The sequence below is a fragment of the Neovison vison genome, chromosome 11, assembly GCF_020171115.1.
Source record: "Neovison vison isolate M4711 chromosome 11, ASM_NN_V1, whole genome shotgun sequence".
Taxonomy (NCBI): domain Eukaryota; kingdom Metazoa; phylum Chordata; class Mammalia; order Carnivora; family Mustelidae; genus Neogale; species Neogale vison.
In genome coordinates this window covers 87,924,193-87,937,500 of record NC_058101.1, presented here as the reverse complement: position 1 = coordinate 87,937,500, position 13,308 = coordinate 87,924,193, and the positions used below count along the sequence as shown (strand labels likewise).

At 37.9% G+C, this 13,308-nt stretch overlaps 1 protein-coding gene across 1 annotated transcript; it reads right to left on the bottom strand.

Moving 5' to 3' along the window:
• Nucleotides 1-371: 371 nt before the first annotated feature.
• IL21 (interleukin 21) lies at nucleotides 372-7,881 on the bottom strand. The gene is made up of 5 exons (XM_044225845.1): nucleotides 7,605-7,881; nucleotides 7,461-7,496; nucleotides 2,825-2,980; nucleotides 536-613; nucleotides 372-439 (listed from the first exon to the last, which is right to left on the bottom strand). The coding sequence occupies exons 1-5, from the start codon at nucleotides 7,770-7,772 to the stop codon at nucleotides 416-418; spliced, it is 462 nt and encodes a 153-aa protein (XP_044081780.1). The 5' UTR covers nucleotides 7,773-7,881; the 3' UTR covers nucleotides 372-415.
• Between the last annotated feature and the right edge of the window lie 5,427 nt (nucleotides 7,882-13,308).

Sequence of the window (13,308 nt, the reverse complement as noted above, 5' to 3'; positions counted from 1 at the left end):
TTCTTGTGGTAATCAAGATCAAGGTAAGTATAAGACCAGCAAGTTCCCAAATTACATTTTTGTCTAAAAATTTTAAGCTTCTCCACCAATAAAGGAATATCATAGTTGGGCAATAATATCAAGTAAAAATTTTAGAAACCATAGAAACCATAACACAGGAAATCAAAATCTAATTGAGTAGAAAGCTTTTTCAAGTTGGTCAAAGCAAAGCATGTGGATCAAACTGAAATACTGCATTGTAATTGGGGGGAAATAATCCTGACTTTGAACACTTATCTGAGTCTTTCTCCCCATCACTAATACGTTGTACTCCTCCATTTAGAAACCAAGAAGTGAGATTCACTACTGTGTTAGAGTATGTAATATAGTGTCCAGCTTCAAGTTAGATCCTCAGGAACTTCATATTCCATGTGTTCTAGGAGAGATGCTGATAAATCATCTGTGGAAATAATATACCATGAGTAACACAAACATAAGGAGCAATCTGGGTAGATAAATACGAAGTAGAAAATCAAACATAATTGCAGCTACATACCCTTTGGATGAGCGATTTCAGTCTTTCTAGGAATTCTTTGGGTGGTGTTTTCTCATAAGAATCACATGAGGGGCATGTCTAGAAATCAATGAAAGAATAATATTCTCTTTTAAAACATTTTTCCTACTTATTAAAGTTTTCAGTTAAAATTTATTTTTTCCAATTAGAAATATAAATCATGTTCACTGAAAAAAATTCAAGATGCACATAAAATTGTTCAGGAAGAAAACAATGGGAAAAATTACTTGTAATCCTATCCTCAGAGATAACCATGCAATCTTTTGATGTATATCCTTCCAGTAATGGTTTTTACAATTTGCATTTATGTTTTTTAACTTGATGGTAATTTGCTTTATTTACACTCAACATATCACAAGCATTTCCTGCATGTTAAATATTCTTCGAAAATATGATACATAATGATTGCTTTGTATTCCAACATTGTATCAAACTTATTACTATTTTTGGACGCATAGATTGTTCTAACTTTTCACTATTACATACAATACTGCAAGGACATTTCTGAATAATTTTATATGCATCTATTTTATTTGATAGAATTCTAGAAGTAGAATTACTAAATTAAAGGAATAAAAATTTTTCTCTTGATGTATGTTGTGAAAAAGGTTTACCTCTGTTCATGCAGACCATTCTTACTATTGTTGGGTATTGTTAAAATTTTTAATTGGATAGAAGTAGGATTTCCTTAACTTGTATTTAGTTGATTATAGGGAGAGTGAACAAATTTCATATGTGTATTACCCACTTATATATATATATATTTAAATTCTAGGGTTTTTTTCTTTATCCTTATTCTTTTTTTAAAAGATTTTATTTATTTATTTGACAGAGATAGATCACAAGTAGGTAGAGAGGCAGGCAGAGAGAGAGGAAGGGAAGCAGGCTCCTTGCTGAGCAGAGAGCCCGATGTGTGACTTGATCCCAGGACCTGAGATCATGACCTGAGCTGAAGGCAGCGGCTTAACCCTCTGAACCACCCAGGTGCCCATATCCTTATTCTTTTTGAGAGCAAACACCAGGCCACTGCTTGATATTCAGCATCTCTAAGTCAGTTTGATGTTGTGGTGAGAGCATTTGACTGGAAGTCAGATGACAGAAGTGCTAGTTCTCATCCTACCACTTAGTATTTGTGGGGCTAGGATCACCACGTAACCTCTGTAGGTCTCATTTTCCCATCTACCAATTGAAGGTGTTTAACTAGATAGTTCTAAACTCAATACCAGCACTGCCATTTCATGAGTCTTTGCTATTAGGTTGCAAACACAGGCTCAGCCCCTTTCTTTCTTTTTTTTTTTTTTCCCAATTTATTTATTTTCAGAAAAACAGTATTCATTATTTTTTCACCACACCCAGTGTTCCATGCAAGCCGTGCCCTCTATAATACCCACCACCTGGTACCCCAACCTCCCACCCCCCCGCCACTTCAAACCCCTCAGACTGTTTTTCAGAGTCCATAGTCTCTCATGGTTCACCCCCTTTCTTTCTGGAAAAGTTTTAGAGGGATACTCTTCACATTGCAACCTGGCCAAGCAATTAAAGAAAATAAAAGCCATTAATATTTCATTTTAATCACATGTGAAATTCCTTGGTGGAGAGAGAACTGATTAAAAAATATTTTGGAGTAATTTATCTTATGTGTTTATCCACTGGTTTCTATTAATTCTTGAGTTAGTCATGACAGTATCAGCATTGCTTATGAATTGACATAAGAAGAGATATACAAGAGGGTATACCTTGTAGGACCTCCTAAAACCAGGGGATATTAAAATTCTCCAGCCAAATAAGTTTATCTATTTAAATGTAGTATTGATTCTATGATTGTACAGGACAATAATATTTATTTAGAGAAGGCGGCCAAGTTTGTGACTTTTTTTAGTCTTTTGTAGGCTATCTCCTTTCTTGTGCAAAAACTGGGATCTGTTAACAAGAATACAAGTTATATGTGACTTGAGAGAAATGAGAGAATAATATTTAACTAGCAAGTTACAATTGGATTCTCTACCTAGCGACTTCCTCACCTTGGGAAGTTACAGAGACTTCTTCTAGCTACCAGGGACTTTTAGAAAATTCTAGAATTTCTGGGCACTTCTAAGTCTGTGGATTTGGAAGAGGTGACTCCACTTCTCAAAATACACCATATATGATAACATGTAACTGGAAGGAAAGCACCAGAATCGCCGGCTCCAAGTGTGTTTGTGTGTGTGTTACATCATGTAAGAGACATAGTTAATAAGTACAAATAAGATAGATAACAAATAACAATCTTACTGGTCTGTGTATCTGTCTTTTGTCTGCATTTTTGAGAGGTAGTTTCCTCTTCAGCTGTTTCGTTAATACTTTTATTTTCTGCTCGTTGCCTCCTGTATTTGCTGCCTTTAGTTGGGCCGTCTGAAAACATGAAAAAGCTGACCACTCACAATGTCTCTGAAAGAGAAATAATTTGTATATATGTTAACAAAAGTTATTCAGAAAGTAAAAATGATCTTCCCAATCCTCTTTTTCTACCTCTACTACAATGTATTAGATCACATTTATTTTAGCAGATGATGAGCAATAAGTTCACATCATACTTAATCTTTGAGCTGAAGAGAAGGAGGCACTTGACATTTGAAATATCACCTCATATTAGGGAAGAGAGACGATAGTCCTGCCTCACAGTCAAGAGGGAAGAAAGAGCCTCACTTTTCCATAGCTCTTTGTTCCTAATTCCATTTGAAGTCTGGGTGGTAGGCAGGATCTTCTTGTTTCGTGGGGGAGTTGGTTTGGTTTTAGAACAAGTTTTCTAAAAGTTACACTGTGCCTATTTGCAGCTTTGGGTGAGATACACTGTAGTACAATTAACAATCAATTTTATTTATTTATTTTTTCTTTCTCTCTCTCTCTCCAGTATACATGAGAGCATCTAACGGTGACGTGTCTTAAGCATCATCTGATCTTGTACAATACCTGGCATCGTGTCTCATTGTTGGTGAATGCTCAATAAATAGGTGTGGAGTTGACAAATGAAATAAATGAGTCAAAACCCCTACTTTGGGGAAAGGAAGTGGCTTTGACCTTTGATGGCCTATTCCATATAAGATTCATTATACCTGTGATATACTACAAATGACTCTTCTAAAATCCTATTCACACTCTTGGATCAGTTAGAGTAGGATTCTGCCTGAGTCAAGAAGTCAAGGAACAGAATTTGAGATTTGGCCAACCAATGGGAGGGAAGATCACTCCTTAGAAACTAAGGGTAGTATCTCAAAGAATGGAGAAGTGGACAGAACGAGAGTTAAAACCTTGTCTCTTGGTTTAGCCAAATAAGTAGTGAGTAGTGAATAAGTCAAAAAAATCTTAAAAATCAAACTAAAAATAAAATGGAGTTTATTGGAAGAACAAAATTTAAACTGACTTGTTGCAAACATTTTAATGCTCATCTAAGAACTTGTATCCAAGTTTCTTTTTTCTTTCAGCAAATGTATGTATAATATGCTCTCCAATCCCCAGCCCACCTTACTATAGTTGCTGTATCCTCATTGCATTAATGTGTGTGGAAGTCACTGCTGTATAACCAGAAACCTCAATCTCTCTCAGTCCCTACAAGGGCAGTCCCATATATAACAAACTTACCTGAGTCTTCTCATGGACAATCAGCTGAAAATAGCATCTGGCCTGCTTTACATTTTCCAACTCATATGCTTACCCAGTATGAATGTTGATTAATAACATGCATCTTTAAGATACAACCCCATCAGGTTTGCTTTGCATACATAGCCACAAGCCGAAAACCAGCTTATCTGGTTTCCTTATATCAGAGCAGCTTGCCTCTCTCATAAGGGCAAGGTAATATCCTTTCCATATGTTTGCCAAAATGCTTATTTAATAGAAACTATTTATAAATGTTAATTATAGCACTTTTTTTTCCTTGAAAACCACATGTTCATGTTTGTTGAAGTTTTTTCTTTTCTCTTCTTTTTGACCACAACCGGCTTAACTTACTGGAAAAAAATAATATTCATATTTAAAGAGGTAAATTTTCCAGCTGAAACTGAAAACACTAACTGCTTCATCCGTGATGATCTGAAAAACCAGCATTTCTCACAGAAGCCCATTTTGCTGAGTTAACATTTACATATGTATGTTGAAAGAAAGTTATGTTCCAAAGAAGTAGAGGGGCCCTACCAAATGAACTCCCTTGATATTGCCAGGAATGGTCATGATCAGTGATGAAAGATTTTATACCTGAGAAAGATTTTCTGAAAGCCTCTGAATGGCATCTGGATGCTGATACACATACTGACAGGCTGTGCTGTCTCCCCTGCCTTTCCTTGTTCACCTGTGTCAATAAGCAGTATGGTATGTTGCTTTGTGCTTTCTGCAAGCAGCAGAGTGGGCCTTGGCGATGTGTGGTCCAGAATAAAGAACTGCTGGATTTGGTTTTGGGTGCACATCAAAGGCAGCCTCAAAGAGGAAAAGAAGTGGAGGAGCTGTCCTGCTAACTGCCTTAAGGATGTACTGAAAAGGGGCATGAAGAGATTAACCTTGCTTCAGGGAGCCTTGGGTGCTCTGTCACTTACAGGGTTTAAGGATGAACCCAAAATCATGCATAGCACCACCATCTGGGAGTATCACTGTTATTTTCCTTTGCTGTGCCTTGGTGGCAACAAACTATGAGGGCAAGACTGTGATTCCTTCATCCTCGAACCCATGATAACATGAAGAGTTATGTGTCCTACATTAGTATTGCAGAACAGAGGGAGAAGTACGGAAGTCGAAAGCAAGAGTAACAAACAAAGAGAACAATCAAGTGCTGCTTTTGCAAGGGAGCACATTTGGCTTTGTTGTTTTGCAACTGAGTGTTTGAAAATATTTACCTCCAAATAGCTTATTTTAACCCCTCTCACAGAAGGGCCTGGCCAGTCACACTAGGAAGTCTTAGTGGAGATTACCTTACCCTACACACAAACCAGGTTTAGGGTTTCTCAGTAACAACACTATTGACATTTTGGGCCAGATAATTCTTTGTTGTTAGGACTGTCCTGTGCATTCTAGGATGCTTAGTAGCACCTTTGGCCTCTAACTACTAGATGCCAATAGAAACCAGTCCCCTACACACAATTGTGACAACCAAAAATTTCTCCAAAGTCAGATGTTCTCAGGGGGTAAAGTCATTATCAGTTGAGGACCACTGGTTATGTAATTAGAAAGAAAGAGAATGATGCCTGGAAAAGCCAATTAGGGATGGGAGATAATCACTATTTGTAGCAACATTTACATGCAACATGTAAATGAATTTATTTTCCTTAAGCATTTTAATCTTTTCAAATCTCTTATAGACCCTGCTTTCATGCTAGCCCTGAAAACTTGATATAAAGCTACTGTGGCCTTTAACTATTTTTTTTCTTCCTAAGTTTGCCTGTCAACATAGTTTAAAGATCTTAGTTACACCTTTTCTTACTTGTATCATAACCAGCATTGTTGGATAAGATTGTCAGATAGAGACAGTGTCACCAAGAAAAAAAAAGTCTTGTTATGATGTAAAACAAAAACAAAAAAATCTCTATCTTCAACAAAGCGTAGATACTTAACAAAGGATGTACATACTGAATCAATTCAAGTTAGAAAATGGGAACTCTTCCCTATTTTTCATTTTGCAACTTATAGACAGGGCTGGTGCAAAAGGACTCTAACCACAGCAGTTAAATAAAATGCGTGAGATGCTGAAAATGCATATTTTGATAATTAGGTCATGATTAAGAATATTCTCACTTATTGGAAAAGTCTTTCCAATAAGCTGAATGTGCTACTTTCATTTTAGATGCTGCTTATTAGAAAAGGGCCTAGTAAATGAGAGTGGTTAGGTTCAGAGCTAGAGAGTGAATTTTAGAGAAAAGCAATAGTTGTGACTCATTCACTTTCTAAACTTTTACACATAGTCATTTACGATAATTGTTTTCTCTGCAATGTATCTTTTTATGCCTCCCCTTTGTAGTGTCCTAATTACTGGTAGCACTTTTATTGTAACTCTAATTTATGCACTTAAAGGTCTGTGACAATGAAAACATTTCCCCAATTGCATTTATCTCCTCAGGTTACCTGACGTGAAGACTAGAGCAAAGTTACTAAGGAAAAGATCAGCACAGAGCACTCTTGAACTATATCCTAGATGCTTTCTTCCTGGGACCTAATGGACCTAATGGACCTAGTGGATTTAAATGGCTTAAGAGAATGGGATGAGTTTGTGAAAATAGTCCTTTTGAAGGATCTCTCCAAAGGCCAAAGACAAGACTCACTGAGGCCAAGGTATATGGGAATTATATTCTAAAGGACAGCCCTGATTTCCATTCTACCATTTTTCCATGTTGTACCTTCCCTCTCTTCCTTTCCTTTCCTTTTCTTTCCTTTCTTTTCCTTTCCCTCCCTCCCTCCTTCCTTTCTTTCTTTTTCTTCCTTTCTTTCTTCCTTTCTGTCTTTTCTTTACTTTCTTTATTTTCATTAAAAGGTGATTTCTGCTTCTTCCAGTGTGTGTCTATATGTCTTAGATAGGTTTGCCAAGGAGGGCTGAATAAGTTTCACACACAAGGGCTCTTAAAATGTAGTTAGTTAGTTATTGTTCAGAAACTGATCATAGTATAGTTTTGTTATTCTGTCACAACAATACTACTTGGAAGTACTCTTAGAGATATTTGGAGATAAAAAATTTATTTTTATATATTTATATATGCAATGTTTTATTGGTTGGCTTGTTGGTAAACCAATGAATGTTTGATCAAAATAAAAATAACTATTTTACTAACTATTAAACCCCCAAACTCATTAAAATTAAGTAGGTTCCTAAATAATTATGTTAATGCCTTTCTTAATTGGATTTAAAAACTTGTACCACATATATTTCACAAATAAATTCAACTGGTCTTACCTTTACATCCTCTGGAGCTGGCAGAGATTCATTGTCCTAGAGCAAAAGAAAATTAGTTCTGGGTTATTTTTATAAGTCAAAAAGTTCCTTTTATATTAATTGGAGAATATTATTTAAATTTTGTTGTGACAAATATGGCCTTACCAAGTCATTCAGATTATCTTTCAGCTGATCAACAATATCTATAAGTTGACGCAATCTAAGCAAGTGACGATCTGGCTCTTGGATGCTTGATTTATGGGCCACTGTCCCCAAGAAGATGACCATTAGGCAGATGACTATCTTCTCCATGTTGCCAGCACTGGATCTCATAAGTGCCAGTAGAGCAAGACCTTGGTCTCAGTTTTCACTGCAGTTTGACTGTGAACAGGTTGTCAGTAAAGCTACCTATTTATTCATCCTTCAGGGAGAGGTAAAGCCCTCCCATTGCAGCCTGGAAATCTTTGTAAAATGGATGAATGTGAGTAACTCTTTTTTCTTTTCCACTGGCTAGGTATACGTGTGCATGTGCTAATGCGTGGGGGCAGGGATTGATGGAGTCAACGAAATGTGCCCCATCTGCATCTTAGACAGGAAAAAGAGAAATGGGTGAATTCCAATTTTCAGCATGAATCAAGAAGCATGCATGGTAAACAGTAGGTACTACAAAACTTCAAAAAAGTAAACAAAAACACTTTGATCTCTCTTTCTTGGCCTCCCCTGGCATCTTACCTATTCCCTCAGCCAGTCATAAGGGCACTTCAATAATGAGTAAAGTGGCAACATGTGCTTTCTTGCAGGACTGATTCTTAGAGTAATAATGATGACTTTTGACTGAAATCATCCAGTATTCCATCATAAAGGTAGGAGAGGGGCTACATTTTAGGAAAGTTTAAATATCGGGGATATTTTCCAAACTAGCAAGAATATTTTAGGATTTTAATGAACTTAAAGGGTTTAAAGTAAGATTTGCTTACAGTTCTTCCCAAGAACATCTTTAAAGAACTTTAATATTGGCTTCTAACATTTTACTTAACAATGTGGTTTTTAAATATATCATAATTGATTCCAAGAGATTCTGAAGAAATTCATCCCATCTCCCAATCAGGATCTCACTCTACCTTCATTTAAAACAAAACAAAACACTTTAATGTCCATCTCTTTCATATAATGCATCAATTAAATGTATGAAATGTACTGATACTCATTCCTGTCCAAACCAAAAATTTTTTCAGTAGCAAAATCAAAAATACCCATAAATGATTCTTTTTCGTTTGAGGTAGTGTTACTTATTTCTTTTAGATGTTAATTCCTCTGGGGATGAGCAGCACTATTCTAACTACAACCAGGTAGATGTTAGAAAAGACTCAAAGTCCAGAAGTGGTTTTATCATCTTCCTCTCTAATGTTCTTCTGTCCCTACTGCTCTACCCATTTGAAAAAGTTAAATATAGCATTCTAACCAGAAATAGATTTGTACCACAGGCAAGCAGGTCTTACAAATTAAACTCTTGATTGTGGATTTTACTTATTCACTCATTTTTTATCTATTTCATTGCATGTCCTCACCCTACTTTTATGCTAGACTGTTACATAGCCAAGATGGAGTTTGTACTTTCTAAACTTTTACACACAGTCATTTACGATAATTGTTTTCTTTGCATGTACTTGATTTGCTTGACTAAGATTTTTTTTTTTTTATCATAGGATATCTATTCAGGGCTACTCAGGTTACTTACTGTATGATCAGGAGGTCCTCCCTATAATCACTAAACTCTGTAGGGGAGGGTTCTGGGTAAACCTATGAAGTACTGTGGATGAAGGATTGCCACTTGGCCCCTCAACATTGTCTGCATAGTCTTTGTACATGCTTTCCTTAGCTGCCCAAAGACATGTGAGACTCCTTGTAGACACTAACCACAGTGGCTAAGAGCTCAATTTCTAAAGTAAAGTGCTTAAATTGAAATCCAGGCCTTAGCAATTAATAGCTCATCTGACCCCAGGTAGGTTAATGCAAAAGAAAGTTAAAGTACAGACCTAATCATAGGGTTGCAGTGAGGCTTAAATAGACATTCCAGGTAACAGGGCTGAATGCTGCTTGCTCATGATAAAAATCCCAGAAAGTTAAAAAAAAAAAAATCCCAGAAAGTTTGTGTGTTGATTATGGATAAGGAAGAGCATGACATGTCAGTGGTTAGCCAAAACACACAGGTATGGCTGTGCTGATTGTAAAAAGTCAAAAAAGCCTTTCGTACTGCTTAGAGAGAACCACTCCTCGCAGCCCTGGAGCGCCTCCTCAATGTCCTACGTACCCCAGTCCTTCCCTGAGACCTCCCAGCCCTCACTACTCTACATCAATCTGTGTGCCAGGATCTCCAGGGTCCTGCTTCAGCACTATGACAAGACCTTTCTGAGAATCAGACACCCTGACTTAAGTGGCATATCAGTTGTAAAGCATTTTGAATATCACCGCTAGTGTGATGGACTAATCCCTGGAAACTGAATAGGCTACCTTTATGAGTAAGAAAAGGGACTTTGAAGATGTGATAAATTAGGGGTCTTGAGATGTGAGAGTATCCCAGATTATCCAGGTATGCCCAATATAATCACGGGGGGCCTTGTAAGAGGAAGGCAAGAGGGTCAGGGTCAGAGAAGATGTGAACACGGAAGCAGAAGTCAGGGTGATGGGGACCTAGAAGCCAGGGAACACAGGCAGCCTTTAGAAGATGGAAAAGGCAAGGAAAAAAATTCTTTCTTGGAGCCTCTAGGAGTGCAGCTCAGCAACACCTTGATTTTAGCCTCATAAAGCTCATTTTAGACTTCTGACCTCCAGAACTCTGAAATAATAAATTTGTGTTGTTTTAAGCCATTGATTCTGTGGTAATTTTTTACAGCAGCATTAGAAAAATATTACCATTATGTATGGAGCCTTTACTCTCGGAAAAGAAGGTGGGAAAGAGAGGAGGGGCTAATGAGAGAGCCCATAAAGTCTGGACTTTGTTTGTTGGGCTTTTGCAGGATGCACATAAAGGGGACAAGGAATGTGGAGAAGAGGAAGTAAGATTAGTGTTGGCTGCCAGGTGGGGTGGGATGATAAGGATATAAATGTACAATGAGGATTTTCCAGGAAGTCTGGTGCATACTGTTACAAATTCTTCCCAGCACCAAGAAGGCTTTGCTCAGAATTAACAGTATGTTTCAAAGTTATGGAGCCAAATTTGCATTTCACTAGAATTTATCACTAGTTGAGATGAAATTTAGGGTGGGAGTGAGGAAGCTCAGATTTAACTGAGTTACATGTTATCTGCTTCGAGGTAACCTTACTGATACTTTTATGGCATCATTCCATTGGGGTCTTAGTAGCTTTAAGTTATAATCATTTTTATAATCTAGATTTAGTCAGTTTTGCTATAATGCTCATGTGAAAAGTGAAAATTTATTCCATTGATTAAATATACCAGGGAAACATTTGAGTATAACAAGAATTTTGTGTTTGCCTACATCTGATTTCATCTATCAGAAATGCTAAATGAATGCAGGAAACTACCTCCAGCTGAACTGAGCTGTATAGGAATGCACAAAATGCACACATGCCTCAAACATCCTCCAGCTGCCTCCGTTCACCAGGTGTATGATGAGCCATACTCACCCACATCTGGGCTTGCAAGGTTCCGTCCTCGAAAACCCTCCGTTAACATTTCTCAATAGCTCACAAGCTGCGACAGTCAACCTCCGTGAACAAACTTCAACCCTTTTTCTAGGTAAAGTGCCATATTTATAGTAGTATCTATGTATTTCTTAACTATTTAACATGTGTAAAACTGCTATATTTTTTATTAGGTTCCTACCACCTATTTTAAGTGTCTCTGACAACATGTTTGGAGTACCAGGCCCCTAATCTCGTTTTCCCCATAAGCTCTGTGGTTGTTGTTGTGCAATGTTGTGTAGTACAATGATTTTTAGGAAAGTATGTGTCACACTATAGCAGAACTGACTGTATTTTGTCTGGAAGTGGTCACATTTAAGCCTCAACAGCCACTAGTTCTATCCAGGTAAAGATCAAGACTAAGATAGAGAATTTATTCTTGAGCAGGGAGGAAAAAAGGGAGACGGTGGAGGGAGGGAGAATGGAAAACTAATTACTTTGTATTTTAACACGTTTCCCAACTGAGCTTGGGTATTTTAAAACCCTGGTGCCATTCCTTCCATGGCCCTTCCCCATCAGCACAGGGAGTCTGTCTTGGCCTCTGTGGACCCCCTGAGACCACGTCAATCTGTTTCAGTGGTCCAGGAGCCTCCTGAAATCATTTGCAAAATTTGGTGTTCCTGTTTGTGGTAAGAGGAAAACCTTACATTTCATCTGCTTCTCAGAGGAAATGTCAGCAACTGCTATTTTTATTTTCCAGGCTCCAGAGACTTCTTTGAGGGGCAGAGTAACCCATAATTCTTCTGCATATATACATCATTGTGTATAAGTACAGCAGCTTCAGACCTTGTATCTGGGAGAAGCTAAGGGCGGCAGTCTGGCTGGAAGGCATGCTTGTGTAATAAGCACACTGCTTTTACTGAACTTCTATGTTTATTTGGTACCTTAACAGCGAGGTGGTGTTTCTGCTGGAGGCATTCTTTCCAGGAATGTAACTCGGGTCATCACCATGAAAGCACGGCGCTCTAGTCACCCACAAAGGGGATTTATGGACATATTTCAAGAATTTCTCTAATGGACTGTGCCTGAAGACTACCTGGTCTGTGTAGGAATGAAGCCTGGGAACCGAAGAAGGCTTCTAGCCAGGGAGAACAGTGTTGGTGAGAGGAATAAAAGGAAGGGAAGAGTCAAAATGAATGCTGCTAGTTCATGGTTTTGCATGGGGAAAGCTGTACTGGAAACTATTTGGCTCAAGTCCCGTGTCCTATCTTGCAGCTCTTCTTGTGGCCATCATCTGTCAAATACTTTCTGTTTTTCACTTGCTGTGTCCCCTCATGGATAGAATTAGATATTTTGCAGGATGATCTCTGAGAAAGAGGCCTCCACTGGTTCAATATTAAGTTATTATGATATGTACCACTGCTACCAACAAAAGGTATTCAGACAGATGGCTGGTCTCTAGGTAACTATGACACCCATCAGTGAGGCTAGAGATCAGTTGTCCTTCATTCCATCAACCAAATTCCACATCAGGAGGTATGACAAGCCTCACCAACCTTATCTAGAATCCTTGTCCATGATCAAAGAAACACTATTCTCTCCTTCCCTAGAGTGATGAGTAGCTGTAAACGTCTTGGCCCTGCAGCCCTTAATGCATGGTCATAAAAATTTAAAAATGTGATGTCGGTCTTTGCTGTGCCCTCTTTTTAAGGTATCTACTGAGCCCTTGTTAATCACCTGAATAGGAACCTCCCCCAACTTCCTCCCAAGGGGCAACAGTAGGACCTCATAGAAAGGAGTCTGCAGACTCATTTTGGACAGTTATTTCTGTTTCTAGGAATAAGGGTCATTTTTGGAAAATTACTAGTTTTCATCTTTTTTTAAGATTGATTGATTGATTGAATGATTGATTTGAAAGAGAGAGAGAGAGAGTAGCAGAGAGCACTAGCAGAAGTCAGGGGGACACAGAGGGAGAGGGAGAGAGAATTTCAAGCAGACTCCCTGCTGAGCTGGAGCCCAATGCAAGGCTCAATCCCATGACCTGAGCCGAAATCAAGAGACGGATGCTCAACTGACTGGGCCACAAAGATACCCCACCAATTTTCATCTTTTATTTACAAAAGTAATACATCTGTGCCATAAAACAAAGAATTCAAAATATATACAGTTGTATGAAGTAAAAAGCAAAATGTTATATTACTCCCTTTTCCTCCCTAATTTTCAC